This window comes from Macrosteles quadrilineatus, unplaced genomic scaffold (genome assembly GCF_028750875.1).
Source record: "Macrosteles quadrilineatus isolate MER2022 unplaced genomic scaffold, UCM_ALF_1.0 Scaffold_1__1_contigs__length_201487025, whole genome shotgun sequence".
In the NCBI taxonomy this organism is placed as follows: Eukaryota; Metazoa; Arthropoda; class Insecta; order Hemiptera; family Cicadellidae; genus Macrosteles; species Macrosteles quadrilineatus.
This window is the reverse complement of record NW_026542594.1, coordinates 122,188,154-122,205,986: the sequence shown is the minus strand read 5'-3', so window position 1 is coordinate 122,205,986 and position 17,833 is coordinate 122,188,154. Positions and strand designations below refer to the sequence as shown.

The 17,833-nt window shown below is 33.5% G+C and overlaps 1 protein-coding gene across 1 annotated transcript in view; it reads left to right on the top strand.

Moving 5' to 3' along the window:
* Positions 1-17,833, top strand: part of LOC128984102 (NGFI-A-binding protein homolog) — a 101,645-nt gene that overhangs the window by 49,594 nt on the left and 34,218 nt on the right. Inside the window, exons 4-5 of the mRNA XM_054403387.1 lie at positions 10,118-10,254; positions 14,289-14,525. Coding sequence (XP_054259362.1) covers positions 10,118-10,254; positions 14,289-14,525 — 374 coding nt within the window. The remainder of the gene's footprint in view (positions 1-10,117; positions 10,255-14,288; positions 14,526-17,833) is intronic.

Genomic DNA, 17,833 nt, shown 5'->3' with positions numbered 1-17,833 from the left:
TTTAGGGTTAAGTGTTTAAACATCCATCGGTATCTATACCAACTGACTGAACCTGTCATAAAAAATCGACCAAATAAAAACTTGGATTTAACCTCATGAAAGGTGTTCTTAACATAACGATAAATGTGAATACAAAGTACAGCAAATATGAATTATGCAAATATGTATTTCCTGTTGCTAAACTTGAGCTTAATAATTTAGCTAAATCAGTATAGCAGTGGTTTTGTGTATTCACATTCTCCATAATCATAAAAATACTACATCCGCTTTGCTCTGTGATTCCTAATTGGTCAGGTTTTTTCCAATAGCAACTAGTTCAAACTAAGGTCAATCTATGGTGGTGGTTTTCGGCGTCAACTGTGTCGTCAGTTGTATTTCACTGCCAGACGCTTCGCCCTTCACTATGAAGTGGCATCCTCAGTGTCTGGGCCGAGACACTGAGGATGCCACTTCATCGGTACCGTAATGTATCTCTCAAACCCACTGGTAACGCCCTTGGAAAACAAATCAGCTAGATAAGATGAGTTTGGCCCCGGCCTTACGTTACAATTGGACCTCTTAGTTTAAAAATCCATCTTTAAAGCTAGGCTAACTTATAAGGCTACCTAGTACTAAATATATGAGCTGATGCATGTATGAAAATACAATGTATCATACAATTTAATTTTCAAATTATACGCTTACGTTTATTTCGTTGAAAGCTTACATATTAAGTTAATTTGTAAAACATAATCGCACAACATAGGGTACTGTATAATAAAGCAACAAAAATAACAGGTTATATTAATTCCACATCAAATTGATGTTTTACCCTAACTATTGAACTTAAGGCAGGAATCTTTACCTGCAGTTCATTATGTAAATATCACAGTACAGTAATCATAAATAAAATTATGGAAAACTTATATTACACTCGATTAGAAATCCTCAGGACACAAATGTTATCAAAGTAAATAAGAAACCAACAACATATAATACAGAACAGTTCTTATTTTTACTCGTTCCATAGTTCGTTACATTTACACACTAACCATTGAGTAAAGAAACATAGTTACAGATATTTAATTTATTTTAGAAGCAAAAGTGAATTGCGTATTATGCAGTAGCTTTATTTTGTGATATTCTCCATAGATAAACTAAAGCAGTGTTGTATAAAAACACACCAACATATTCTCCTATTCTCTAATTATGAAAACATCCAATGTGAAGTGTAAGATATGTTAAATGAATTTTACCATCAGGGCACTCAATCGTATCCACGCATGAAATGCAGTTCAAAAAGGCTTTAGATTTTACAATAGCACGCAAAGTGTAGACTCTAAGAAGTTTCAGTATCCTAAGTAAATTATAGAAAAATATATAAGTAGTAGCTACCTGAACAACAACAAAACTGTGGTATAATTGAAATTTAGTTCGTAAATTGAATGAAAACACAAATAATAGTGTAAACATTAAGTCACCATAATAATAAATAACCCCGCCGCAGCAAACCTGCCGACTAAGCGAATTTCCATTTGTCTGAATTGATTTTCAATTAAATTTATTTAAATAGCATTAGGTTTAATGAGTACCTAGGTTTGCTGCAACAAGGAAACTAATAAAGTTTATTTTTTGTAAAATATTTAGTGTAAAATAAATAAATTTTCCAAGTTTGATCAAAATATATCCATAAAAAAGCAAAATACAACAGTTTTCAATATTCTCCATAAGAATAACATGGAAATTTTAAATTTACAATTTTTGAATTTTCTCCGTTACCAATAATCGTACAAAACCACTTTGATATACTAAATTATTTGATTTTTTAAGCTCTTTAAAAAGGTCTAAAGAGAAATTGGGTCATTTTGTGTTTTAAGGGTCAAAAATGAGAAAAACCATTTTTTAACCCATAAAACCTCCCGTAAAACCCCGTTCCCATGGTCCGATCATGCTGGTTCGCGAACTCATTCAAGTTTATCCCGCCTTACACCTTTAAACCAAATTTCATCAAAATCGGACAAAAATTACTCAAGTTATCGCGTTCACGGACGTATATATATATATATATATATATATATATATATATATATATATATAATGTATATAAATATATAATTATATAATTATTTAATATTATATAAATATTATATATATATATAATATATAAATATATAAAAATATTCATACATCAAAATTTGAACGAATGGTGTTTTTGGTCTCTAGGGACATCAAAATGAAAAAGTAAATCGGTCCCGGGCCTAAGCTTACCGTGCCACCTACGGTAATAGCCACTTCCCTATAGGGAAATTCGCTAAAAATAACTATTTATCTTTTAGTTTTAAAAAATCCATCTATTTTAAATCCTAAGCCAAATATGTGGGTTAGTCAATCAATTTTAAAAACAAAAAGTTACCGTATCAAAATAATAAATTAAAAAATATTTATACATTGTAATGGTCCTTATGTTTCCATGAAAATATATGAATAAAACTATTCTCATAAATATAGCTTAAGATACATAGCTGTTACCGACGGGCTTTACCCCGTTTGACTTCATAAGTATTAATAAAGCCAAAGATTACATGCTTACTTTTAAGGTTATCCACTGACTCCACATGGTCCGTCCAACATCGGAGATTAAAATTCAACTACTGTAGCTCATAGAATAATATTATTCAATATTCAAAACATAACCGGGTTTTAGCTCTCTAGCTAATGTTGTCCACGAGTATTTACCAATAGTAAGGCATGTGCAGGTATTTCCGCAAGAACTTTGACCAGCCGCCATTTTGTAACGGATGAACCTTTTGAGACGCGGTTTCCGGCAATGAACTCCACTTGACCAGCCCTTTAAAATGATGTGCATATCAACCTATGCTTACATTAAAGATTATGTACCTACCCTCATGGGGGGGGGGGTGTACCCTGGTGGTGGTAAAAAATGGCAATGCTTCCAAAAGTAGCTTTTATACATTTTCAAGAAAGATATTACAAAAATAGTACAAAATGTTCCATATAAAGAGTCGCCAATTTGTAAAGGATGAAAAATAATAGTCAAATTCGAATTGCACAAAAATTTTTGTATTAAAACGAGCATTAAAATGATGTATACTGTGAAATCTGTTTATATTCCACATTTGTGCGATTTCAACTAGTGAACCGGTGGTTTTGGTACATTCTGTATAAAAAAAAACATTTTAACAAATTTTAAAGTTTTCCTTGGGGAATTTATAGTTATTTATTCACCCAAAGCTATTTAAAGCTATTTATTTATCTTAAAGATACTTATCTCATAAGTGGACACATATCGTGTATAGCAGCAGACAGTAGTACAGTATATATTTGAGAGACTTTGCTTAGATACCTAAACTAGTTTATTTTTGTATGTTTGTAGTATAATGTAGAGTTAGGATGTGTGCTGCTGAGCTATCTGGTTATCTTTGTGTGCTTTATTACACCACAGTCAAAGGCGCTTTTCTCTTGTATGTGGTTTCAGGTCCAACATCGTGGGCCTGGTAACAACTGTTCAGGACATTCGCTCTCGCAGATGCCACTTTTTGACTCCTTTAAAAACGTTAACACCAAATTCCGATGGGTATAAAGCGGTGGCGCTGAACGAGAATTTCTTAGAAAAGGGAGGTTTTTGCCAGGCGCTGCTCCCCAGAAAAACTCTGTAGACAGCTCGAGATAGCGATGCCAGTTTTTCTCGCAGCCCATTTCTTTGCTCGGCGCGCAAATGGTGTGGTTCCCTTCTTCTCCCTCCATACAAACTCGCGTCGCTGGTCATTTGCTGGGACACTGGCACTAATAATAAAATCTGGGAAATCAGAAAAAGTCGTGTGTTTAGGAAACCTTACACGTGTTTGGAAGTAATTCTAATTCAATTAGACTATCTATGGTAATGTTAAACGACAATAAATAGTAACTTACTCTGTCGATTACGCTTATGTATACACTGCACGGGCAGTTTCACAGAAAATAAAATGCAGGCAACGAAAATACAGGGTGTCCCAGAAAGAATGGATCAAAAGTGAACTGGCATAAACACTTTATTAGGTATCTATACTTTTCCACCAGCATGACAACATATCTTTTTATTTATTTATTTTTTTTTTTTTGCAAGGCAAATGTTATTATTTAATTCTTTTTTGTGCTTATTTTTAGCCTATTTTAATTTATAAAGGGTTTCTGCACATATTATACAGGAATATATAATTCTAACAATATACGTAGATTTTCCCTGCAATGTACACGAGCGGAGAAACAAGGTTTTAAAGAAACATGCTTGCAATTAAATATATTTTGGATAAATTTTGATATGGATTTTAATACACAAGCAGTTTTATTTTTGGAGTCATAACTCGATAACGGCTGGAAGGATTTTAACGTTTGAGATGTCAAATTAAAGGTATTTTCACATAGATGTGCAAATACGTCTCAGAATATTAAGAAACGGCATGACGTAAGTACAGTTGGGCTAAAATTTCGGAACGGTGCCGCTATCCGTCGACATTGGAACAAATTAAATTTACTTTGTCTATTCTAAACACATGGGCATGGTTTGAAATAGTTAATTTTCATTTCAATTTAATAATTAGTCGTTTTTTTTAACTTCAAAATTTAAATTTAAAATGTCAAAAATAAAGCAAAAAGATATGTAATCATAAGGGAGATGTAATCATGTACGTGAACATGTTATTCGAAAATTTGCCTCATATTAGCCTACACAAGATTTAAAATTAATGAAAACCAAAATGGCGGTTTCCGCTAATTACCATATTTTACATCCATAAACGTTTCTATAAAGGCCATAAAGGTTGAATTTTGTTTCTAAAAGTGTTGGCGGATGTAAAGATCAAAATGTTTCGTGTCCTCTTCCCGTTGCAAAGCACGGGTACAACATCCAGTAGTAAATAAATCTGGCAGTTTTAAGGAAATATTTTAGTAGAAATCCAGCCAGGTTTTACATAATTGAGTACCTATTCAAAATTGTTTACAGTGTTCTTACTGTTACGGTTGTAGCATTAAAATAGTAAAAGGCTGTAGAATGTAGACAGTAGGGAAAGTTGAACTGGAACCATAGGCCTACTCATTAATTTAGTTTCATCTTACCATACTGATAATGAGATGCAATTACCTACGCACGCACAAGTAGCCTATGTTGTCAGCTGAAACATATACAAGAAACCATCCCATCCCCAAGTAGCCAAAGATTGTTTTTAAATTAATAACCTTCATTTTTCTTTTACCTTTCAAAAACATTAATATTACGAGAACTAAGTCATCCAGTGCATTTTTCAAATACAACTTGACGACGTGGCTATCTTAATAATTTTAATACTTAAATCTGAAAAATCAGTACTGTTATAAAATCAGAAGATGTTAGTGGACTCCTTTCACAGCTATTGTCAGACATCATCTATACACAAATTTAAATACCCCCGCCGCAGCAAACCTGCAGACTAAGCGAATTTCCATTTGACTGATTGGATTTACACTGAAATGTCTACTTAAAAATATAACATTTATTCCCGATTTAAATAGAATTAGTTTAACAAGTACTTAGGTTTGCTGCATCAGGGAGGGTAAAACTGTTTTTTTGCAAAATGTTAATAGTTAGTAAGAAATAAAAACGTTTTCCAAATTTGATCTAAATATGTTCAAAAACAAGCAAACTACAACATTTTAATTATTCTCCAGATGAATAACATGGGAATTTTAAATTTAATTTTTTTTTTAATTTTCTTCGTAACCATTAGGCGCATAATAACGCTTCAATATACTAAATTATTTGTTTTTTTAAGCTCTACAAAATGGTTTGGAAAGAAATTGCTAAATTTTATGTTTTTTGGGTCAAAAATTAGAAAACCCTATTTTTACCCCCATAAAACCCCCTGTAAACCCCCGTTCCCATGGTCCAATCATGCTGGATCGCGAACTCGTTCGAATAAACGTAGGTTTACACGTTTGTACCAAATTTAATCAAAATCAGATCATTTTTTCTCGAGTTATCGTGATAACGGACACACACACACACACACATATATATATATATATATATATATATATATATATATATATGAGTTTGAACGGATGGTGTTTTTGGCCTCTAGGGACCTCAAAACGAAAAAAAATCGGTCCCGCGTCCAGGTCTTACCATGAGTACTTCACTACGGTAATAGCTTATTCCCTATTATGGGAAATTCGCTAAAATGGCCTAAACTTTTACATCATTCTAGTGAGGGTATACAGAAACAGTAAAAAATAACTTATTATAGATATTTGCCTGTATATGTGCAGAATCCCTTTATAAATTAAAATAGGCTCAAAAATAAACACAAAAATGAATTTAAATTTAAAAAAAAAATACATGGTTCTTATGGGTTGCCATGTTGGTGACGAATATAAAGAAATATAAACAGAAAATATAAATATAAACGAAAACCGTTTATTTTTGTTCATATTTTGTTAACAATGATGTGAATAATGTCCTCTTTGAACCAGAAATATATGTTGTAAACAAAAAAAATACAGAAAATCAAAACAAAGTTCCAATCACATATTTTATTTACAGTGTGGGGTGAAAATAGAGAAGTTTGCACAGTACATATTTTTGGTCGAGTTTTCAACCACGGGGTGACCTCTAGTAAAATATGAAATCATGCATAATAAAGTGAAACGAACTTTAATAATTAACAAAAAAAAAACTTATTTAGACAAGTAAGCCTACGTTTTTTTCAGCCGAAGTCCTTAATTTTCTTAACAAAATATGTCAAACAGAAAATGTTTACGAAATTCACAGAACTTCTGGCCAGACAACATTGTCCGTAATTATTGGCCAGAAGTAACATACTGTCCTTTTGCAACAAACCTTCAGTCCCTATGTTAAATTTGTAGCTATATTTGTTAACAATATCGTCGTAGTTGGTGTGAGCTACCTACAGATTGCACTGATCTAAATTACTAAATTCTGTCAAATACACAAAACTTTTTCTAAGTCAAACCATAGACAAAAAGAATTAAATATAGACCGTCAGCTGTGCTGCGGTTACCATAGCTTCTGGCGCACACCGCTTGGAGCGCCATGTATTTACGGCGTACGCGCTACGTAAACTACAGCGGTGTGCGCCGGAACCTATGGTAACCATGGTAACCGCAGCACGGCTGACAGTCTATATTTAATTATTTTTGTCTATGGTCAAACTTAGGGAATAACTTATGGTGAGCTATAGCAACTGTTATGACCCATCAACCTGGCCAGCAACAAAAATAACGTATAAAATAGAATTTTAGACACTAACACATTCTGTGACTGGCTCACACAACTACATTCTTTTTTAATAAAAAATTGGCTACAGCTGGTCCATATAGATGGGAAGTCTACTTCCGTACTACACGCTCAATAGTGTTGTTAAGCATTTTCGTATGGATGTAAACAAAATTGAATCATGGCCACCTGTTTTTATGTAAACAGATGTAAACTTGAAAAAGTTCAGGTGATTGACAATAGAATCCAGCACAAACTTTGGAATTTTAAAAGCCTACAGGACGAAGAGCTTTCATGGAATATCATACGAACCTGCAAAAAAACACATCTAGAGGAAAAGAGCTTTAAATTTATACCCAATATGCCTGTAAAAATTAATATTTAGGGATCGATTTGCTGAATACAAAAATCCAACAAATTCTTTTATGTGTCGTCCTGTTAACAATCCTAGATATAGCATTTGTGATATGAAATAAAACAAATTAAGAATATTTTAAGTGATTGGGCACTTCTACAATTCACAAATAACGTATTTAGTGATATTTGTTTAAATGCCATTTTCTCTGTTAAAACACGTATCAAATTACTGTAGGCCCTATATAAATAACAATCACTTCGTCGAAAGGAAGTAGCAAGTCTTGTCGTTAACAAATGGATTGCCAAATGCAATTAATTGTGTCGTGTATGTTTCTGAGGTACTGGTACCGAGGTACCTACACATGGTAGGGTGAATACTGGATTGGATAGTGATGGTATAGTCTACCACAGAGAAAGGGAGTGTGGCGATGAAACCAGCAGTCGCACGATTGGTTCGCGTCCGCGCCATTGCCATGTCGTTTATTTATATTATTCATTAACGACACCGTCCTTCCCATATACGGCGATTATTATGTTTTTGTTCCTCTGTACGACTTTAGTTTGTTGTCTATATGAACGACACACAGCCATTTGGCAACGCCTCCTTCTCAAGCTGTTATACTAATTGCCTTCTCCGATCTTTGTTTCATACGTCCATACCACGTTTCTTATCGATTCGAAAAACTACACTGAGCTTTTAGGCACTGACGTTATGGTCTTTATTATGCAACAATTGGAACTAAATAATTGTTGATTCAGCAATGTTTTTTTGACCTTGTTTTAAAGTATAAGTACTCCGGTGTCTCTAAATATGTAACATGTCTGATGATTTCTTTGGTTGAATGGAATAGTCCATGTGTATTTGTAGAAGAGCGTACAAGGGAAGCTAACCCCTCCCCCTTTGGTGAGAAAATAACAATTGCGGGGTGTGTAATCAGTAACACTAACACTGTATCACTGGTGTACTTGTCAAAAACATCAAAAGTTATAATATGCAGTCGACACGAACTTTTTGAAACTACTTGCCATTTTATCTTAAACAGCACACCGTGCACCATATTATTATTATGGTAGTGCCCGCCTGTACCACTAGCTACTGCTGGGCGAATATTTCAAGGCCTCATACCCAGTAAATATGACTGTTCATTAATATATTGCGCGATGATATAAAGGTCCACAAAATACTTAGTTCAAAAAATTTGAGCAACCCACGGTCAAACACTTTTGGAAAATCAGTGAAATCATGTTCTTAACCAATGCCTTCCTGTCATCATTTGGATACTTTTAAATATATTTCTGCAGTGAGCAGTAGGGACTATTGTAGTTCATCGTACATTGTACTGCCCGTTGTTCTTTAATCTGTTGCTGTTCCTTGAACTTAGCTGTTGGTCCCAAAAATACGGTTTACGATTTGCACACTTTTATCACCCCCAGGCTCCAATAACGACTTCCTTTCATCAAAGTGTGTCGTGTTTATTAACAATTATACTTAACTAGCAGAGCACCCGTCCTTCGTACGGGGTTGGTATATAAGTCTAAAATGCTTATTGCAGTTATACTCAAACTTTGCGTTTGCAATGGGGAGGACACAGTTTGATAACATTTGCTTCTTTAAATTTACCGTAGGGCCTATACTAGTATTACACATCTACCATAGCCATAATGTTCTACCACTTCACCTAAACAATAGAGAAAAATGAAATATTAAAAACGTAAACATAACTGTAAACAGTCCTACTTTGGCAGTTCTCATTGTGTATCACAGTTTTTTGTTGCTGCTTATTAGCCGTTTTCATAAATGAAAAAAATAATAGTGCTGCACCCTGTTGGTAAATCTAATAACCTTTTTAATGATTTTGCATATCATAGAACCAACTATTTTAGTTGAAACAGCTGACTAAATTCTTTAGTTCCCTTTAAATATGAATACTCATAAGGTTAACATGGGGAACTACAGAACCACTGGGACAGAGCCCGAAAAATTTCAGCCCAAGCCGTCCAGAAGTTAATGCGTGTTTGAACTTTAAACAAACAAAAACACAAACTTTCACATTTATAATATTGGTAAGATTGTACAGACCGTAAATTCACATTATAAGAAGCAAAGTAGTGTTTCAAATGTAAACATAATATGGGCAGAGAACTGACAGATTGGCAGGGTATTGTACTACATTTAATTCTTTTTGTCTATGGTACTAGCCACACAAGCTTCAATTTATAAGCTTTTTTGAATACACTCAATATATTGCGCAATCTGTTTTTACCCTTCAATCTAGCCCATCTAGTCTCAGGGTTTTAAATTGCCGCTGCGCGCCGCGGTAGATTCGTCACCCTTATATCAAATAAAAACGGACCAATAACTTCCAAAAACCTCATCTCATCCCTTGACACGCCATTACTAGATAAGAATACAACTTATTTTACATTGGGTTTGGGATTTACCCGCTGTATGTGAAATCCAAGTAGTTCTGTTTCTGTTGGATTGCCTCAGGTTGTGTAAGCCCTGTGTGTCAGTAATGTTCCAGACACCCCTGGTGCCCGGATCCTTCTCCAGAGTGGCGCCCTCGTATGTCGCCCCCGTCAGTCCCAGCCCCGTCACATGCAAACTTGACCCCCTCCTGCCTCACTCGCCATCTCCCAACAACACTCAGGTTAGCCAGGATTGCATTTAGTTAGCCTTTAGGTTTTTAGTATTTTTCTTTGTGCTTAAGCAATAGTAGGTAACTAACATTATGCACTTATTTTTTAAGCTCAAATATACAGGGCTAATAAAAAGTCTGGAGACCCCTATTAACTTTTTAATGGGTTACACCAGGAAACTCCAAACTCTGCACATTTCTAAAAACAACTGTAGTATAAAAGTGCAATTTTTTGTTGACATCACAATTTCGTCCAAAAACCCAAAATGGGTTATTTTGGGAACTACTCAAATATTTAAAACGTAAAGCCCTATTAAGTGGCAACTCATTTTAAAGGCCATTAGTTAAAAAGAATATCGGTGAAAACTAGAGGTACTGTATCGATCTCAACTCATTACAGAATTGCAGCCATTTTTATTTTTCATCATCCTGAGAGACCCTATGTAAATATATAGTATAACAATATCTCCAGGAAAACTAAATACCCCCGCCGCAGCAAACCTGCAGACTAAGCGAATTTCCATTTGACTGATTGGATTTACACTGAAATGTCTACTTAAAAATATAACATTTATTCCCTATTTAAATAGAATTAGTTTAACAAGTACTTAGGTTTGCTGCATCAGGGAGGGTAAAACTGTTTTTTTTTTAATGTTAATAGTTAGTAAGAAATTAAAACATTTTCCAAATTTGATCAAAATATGTTCATAAACAAGTAAACTACAACAGTTTACTTATTCTCCATAAGAATAACATTGGAATTTTAAATTTACAATTTTTTGGAATTTTCTCCATAACCATTAGGCGTATAACAACGCTTCAATATACTAAATTATTTGTTTTTTTAAGCTCTACAAAATTATTTGGAATGAAATTGCTAAATTTTATGTTTTTTGGGTCAAAAATGGGAAAAACCTATTTTTATCCCATAAAACCCCCCGTAAACCCCCCATTCCCATGGTCCGATCATGCTGGATCGCGAACTCGTTCGAATAAACGTAGGTTTACACGTTTGTACCAAATTTCATTAAAATCGGATCATTTTTGCTCGAGTTATCGTGCTGACGGACACATAAATATATATATATAAATATATAAATATATTTATATATATATATATATATATATGAATTTGAACGGATGGTGTTTTTGGCCTCTAGGGACCTCAAAACGAAAAAAAAATCGGTCCCGCGTCCAGGTCTTACCATGAGTACTACGGTAATAGCTTATTCCCTATATGGGAAATTCGCTAACACAGTTTTACTGTAATGAGACACTGAAAACTACTTTTTGGTCGGTATGACAATTTTTCCTGGGCTGCCATTCTGTAATGAGTTGAGATACAGGTTACCTTAGTTTACATAGATTTACCATATTTACCAATAGATTTACCTTAGGTTACCTTAGCTTACCTCTAGTTTCTGGGTGTCCACATTCTGGAAAGTCATGGAAAAAAATTCTGGTCATTGAAAGTCATGGAAATAGGCAAAAGGTCGTGGAAAGTCATGGAAATTCCCTATGATGGATGATTTGAGGGAACTATTCAATGCTCTAGTTCGCTGTAACTCCGACTACTGTAGCATTTTTCAGGATTTTTCACAAATTTTCGACGATTCAATTTATTACAGTTGTATTATTTTATGATTTTTGAGTTTGTATTAGTTCATTGTTGTACCATTGTACTCCATTGTTGTCTGTTAATACATATTTCAGTAGTTTCTGCGAAATCTAGGCAGTTTTATTTGTGTGTGTATGTTATATTATAATTTGAGTAAGGTTCGTGAGTCATGGAAATCGATGGTAAATGGTCATGGATAGTCATGGAAAGTCATGGAAATTAATGACAAATTTTCTGTGGACACCCTGAGTTTTCACAGATATTCTTTTAAACTAATGGCCTTTAAAATTAGGTGTCACTTGATGGGGCTTTACTTTTAACATTTTTGAGTTTCCCCCAAAATAACCCATTTTGGGTTTTCAGACGAAATTGGGATACCAACAAAAAGGTATACTTTTATGCTATATAGAGGTGTGCAGAGTTTGGTTTACCTGTGTAACCCATTAAAAAGTTAATAAGTGGTCTCCAGACTTTTTATTAACCCTGTACAATAAAAAATACATACGGTAACATAAATTTTGAATATTTTATACACACTATACAGTATATTTATACATCTTCTATATATATAATATGCTAAGCCGATGTTTGTAAACAGAACTCCTCCCTCATTTTTAGACTGATTTTTTGGATTAAAGTGTCAGAAAAATTTTCCTGATCTGTAGTTTTGCAAAGTGGTTTTTTTTTTAATTTTCATTTTTTTTAACCCCTAAACTAACAGAAAAAACATATTTTTTCAAAAACTGCATGAATGATTTTTATTAACAGTGTGCTATAATTCTTTTAGCTCTCAACCAAACTTTACATACTGTACAGTTCCCATTGCTGTAAAAATTACTATTCAAAAGTTATTGCAACTTAAAAGACTTTCCCATGAAAAAATCTGATGAAAAAAACAGCTTAACCGATTTTCATTAAAATGTAGTATTTTCTGGTTCTTATGACTCTAAACAGAATTGTACAACCCCCATGTCCATCGCTGTAAAATATACAGTTCAAGAGTTATTGCAACTTTAGTCATTTTACCCATATTACAGGTACCATACTTTCTCCCACTGTTGCCCATGATATGGGGATGTTGGCAAGCCAATGAGAGAAAGTATGGGTCAGATTGCCTATACCATGTATTTATTCAAAGTATCCCCGCCTCAGAAAACCTGCAGACTAAGCTAATTTCCATTTAGCTGATTTGATTTTCACATTAGTCTTTTTAAATAACATTAAGATTAACGAGTACCTAAGTTTGCTTCTACATGGAGGCTCATAAGGTGTGCTTTTTAGTAAAATAGTGTATAGTTAGTTGATAGCTTAGTGTAAAAAATAAATTAATTTCCCAAGTTTGATCAAAATATATCCATAAACAAGCAAACTATAACAGTTTACTTATTCTCCTTAAGACTAACATGGAAATTTTAAATTTAAAATTTTTTTAATTTTCTCCGTAATCAATAACTCTATAATAAAACAAAACTTTAATGTATTAAATTATTTGTTTTTTTACGTTTCTTTTCCATGTATATAAAATTCAATGTATGTATGTATATTTGTTTGTTTGTCCTTTATGGACTCCGAAACCACACGACAGATTGTAATGAAACTTTCAGGCATTATTAAGCATTACTCAAGGATGGTTTGTGTGAAGTTTGGTGAATATCCGTCAAAAGGGCTCCGCCCCAGTGGCTCTGGAGTTTCCCATGTTAACCTTATGAGTACTCATATTTAAAATGGAATTAAAGCATCTTAACAGCTGGTTCAACTAAAACATTTGATTCTGTGATGTTCAGCAATAGAATTAAAAATTAATAGGTTTATCAACAGGATGCAGCACTACTATTTTTTAAATTTAAGACAACAGCTAATTTGCAACAAAAAGGTGAGTGAGCGTAGCGAGCGAACTTCAACCTGGAGGCGAGTTAGCGTAGCGAACGAGCTAACCTGATACCTAAAGGTGAGTGAGCGTAGCGAACGAGCTAACCTGATACCTAAAGGTGAGTGAGCGTAGCGAACGAACTTCAACCAGGACGTGAATGAGCCATGCAATCGAGCTCATCTTGAAAATGAACGCGCATTTGACATAAAACCACATTAGGACAGGACGACGTCTGTCGGGCCAGCTAGTTTAACATAAAAACGAAAAATTAAATCGGACCCTGGTCCAGGTTCCCAAAACCCAAGACCAGGTATGTCCAGGTAAGAGACATACGTTAATAGAGTATTTCCTTTATGGGAAATTCGCTAAGAAGAAAAATGAATGTAGTAAATACAACAGGTACGGTATGTTTGATTTTTACTTTTGTATGTAAAACGTCATGTAAAAGTTTTTGAAAATATCATCGCAAGCATTATTATAATGGAAAATATTTTATTAAAAGTTACTCAGTCTTACAAAATAAAGTAATAGTTAATTGAGTACCGGTACTTGTCACAGGTAATGGCTGGTGAGGTGGCCTCAAGTATAGGCAGTCCTGGCAGAGGACCCGCCACTAGTACTAGTCCAGGCCCCGGACCCCCGTCCCCACTACAACTAACCCCTGTACTGAGCCCAGCCCAAGTACAGCGGCTGGCCGACTCTGCTGCTAACCTTGTCAAGCGGTTGCCACAACTGGAGACCACAGCCAGAGCATCCACCAACCCCACCAAGAAGAAAGCCAACAAGGAACTTGAGGTTTATTTCACTTCTGACTTTGTTATTGATGGTGCTTTTATTGTTATCTTTTTATTGTTGTTATGATTATTGTTAATGATTATCCTATATCCGCTAATGCGTCTGTCTGTCTGTAGGTAATATATATTTCTAAATCCAGCAGGATTTTGACTAAATTTTAGAATTAGGGACTTAGGCCTAAATGGGATTGGCGACAGCCACTACCTCAAGAAAATCCCTATTTCCGCTACACAACTCATTTTGAAAAAGTAAAAAATTAAAATTGGCTTTATGGGTTGCCAAATATTTAACTATATTGGTTGAACAAAATAACAAGAAAAAAGTAAATGGAGGCTACTTTCTGTTAAAGGCAACATTAATTATAGAGTGAAAATTTAAAAACGTACGTTTTCAGGAAAAGCACTTTGCAAATTTTTGTCCCCTTTTTTCAAAACTTTTATTATTTTTTTTATTTCATTAACATTTGAAGTTTCATAAAATGTCCATGGTAACGCAATATCTTTGGTAGTTTTCTTTTTAAAGAGCATCTTTAGTAGAAAAACACAAAATCCTGTCACGACCATAACGGACATTTAAATGAATATTAAAAATAGTTAATATTATTTTTATAACTATGTTTTGCTATAAACTAATTTACTTTAATGACCATTATACAATAAAAAGGTCATTGAGCTTTTGGTATATTTGGTCTTTCAAGAAAAAAATAAAAAAAACTCAAAAAATATAAAAAAGCCAATAAAATCTTTTTAAGTTTGTATAACTCCGAAAAAACTTACCTGAGACCCGAAAAATCGTTATGTTTGTATAGAGGTGTGCTTCTTTTGTGTATAAAACATTGAAATATGACGATATTTTAATTTTTGAAATTTTTATGATAGAAATCATAAACGTGATGGTCAGGGACAAGCGGTACGGTCGTGAATTGTCTGGAATAATCTAAATCTTTCTAAAAAAAACCTTCAATTATACTGTTAGTTATAATAAACTATGTGTTTCAATTGAACTAAACTGTTCAATTTACAATTATATTAAAGTTATTGTCACGACCAAACATACTATAATCCATAAAGGTGGATTGGTCGTGAAAAAAACCGCGATGATCGTGAAACTTTAGTCGTGAAATTACGTGTTATTTGGCTCTGTTCTGGCGGTAGCCCTGCACCTCATGTTCGAGGATACAAAGTGGACTTCTAGGTTAATCTAGCAATTGAAATATCTTATAAACAAAAATTAACACCATGTCTACTTCATCGAATGACTACGTACGGTCATGGACACACCAAAATTACAAAAAACACAATCTTTCCTTTATTAATCTTGTAATTCCTCCTTTCAACTCAAAACGACCGGCACTACAATCCTGACGTACACCCCGAACTAGTCTCTAAAACCAACTGACTCCATCGACGCCAGGCTTGCCACTGTCGTGCTCCAAAGTTCAAAATTTTTCCCAAATGGTCGTGACGCCAAATCGAGGGACAGACTTATTTTGTCATAGTAGTCAGTCTGCAATGACAATAAAATTATAATATGCTCCTTTTTTGTAAGTTTAATAACCATTGATGACATAAAAATATGGCTTTATATATTTCGGCATGAATAATTAGTCTAAAAACAGCGTGAAAGTTGGAAAATGTACCCTAGGGACACGTCATGGTCGTGAATTTCGAGACTTTAAAAATACGAAAAAAATACCAAGAACCTATTTAAAACCAAATAAATGTGTGTAACATGTTGCCCCCGTCCCAAAAATTATTAAAACACATAATAATAAACTACAAATCCAGTATCTACGAAGTAAAAGGCCAGGGACATGAAAACGTACGTTTTTAAATTTTCACTCTATAATCTATGGTTTTTTTGATATATCGATATTTTTGTTTTTCTTTATTATCAATTTTCCTTCTGTTTTAATATCTTCATGTGTTTTAATTATAAATTAAATTGACAACTGATCTTTTGTTTAACCAAAAGTAATATATATATATATGGATTAAGATATGAAACATTTCTAAACTAACCTAACATAACTAACCAAACTTGCTGTACCATTTCAAAATTCCGTTTGATAACAGAAAAGGCATGTGGGGAATATCAAACGGAATTTTGAAATGTTACATCAAGTTTGGTTAGTAAGCCTAGGTTAGGTTAGTTTAGAACAGTTTCATTTCAGTATAATCCTATAATATTTAACACAAGCGCTAGTTTGTTTATTAAAAGGTATTATTTGGCCATGAGAAATCGATTGGAGTTGGTCACAAGGCCGGGAAAGATCCAGTTTCCACCCTTTAAAGTACCCATGTTATCGTTAATACCTTTTTGTAGCTGCAGTTATAATAAAACAGCTGATACAGGCAATTTTTATAGCAATCTATGTATTTATACAGGTGTACTAAAATGTTTTCTTTGTTTCATCTCAAATTTGTTCACCATGATTAACGTACATAATAAATATTTTATATTTAGCTAAATAACTTATCTAATAAATTTAATGTTTAGCTCAATCCGAGCAAAGCTCGGTCTCCTGGTAAAAATTTTAAATTGTTTGTTGATACTGAACAATATCCTATTTTTTATCATAGTTGTCAGCTGATATGTTTCAATTTGTTGATATCGATATGGAAATAAAAATCATCGATAATAATGAATGTTCCCTTTAACAGGAAAGTACCAAGTAAACAAAAGACTTGTAACACGTGTTTATAACAAGCCATCCACATTAGGCATATATACTGTAATAGCAAAATACAAAATACAATACAAAGGGGAAAACATCAGTAGTAACTATTGAGCAAATATTACACTTGAGATTACTCAAGATTTATAAATATTACTTAAGATTTTATAACCTTATAAAATCTGTTAAATGCTGTACCTAAGAAAATATGTTTTATCTATGACTGTACCTATTCGATCAGTGGTCATTTCCAAAAATTGCTTTTCTAATCTAAACCTAAGACTTTCTCTGTATTATTTGATCAGTTGTCATCATCCAAATTTTTTTCCTTTATACTGTGTTTAGGTTGTGGCTTAATTTAATTTGAACATATGTTATGATTCTTTGTTTTGTTTACATATTTACCTCGTTATTTTGTAACCATCATGGCAACCCATAAGGCCAATGTTAAAATTTAAAACTCTGAGTTACTTTTGAATTATAATAGGCGTTAGCAAAAATTGGAATTGGTTACGTATATACCATCCAAAAATTTGACAAAACAACCTTGGTAAGTTTGGCTAAAATGTGTTCAGTCGTTATTGAGATTAAGTGTTATAAAGATTGCATTGAAGTTGATCCCAAAGAGCTT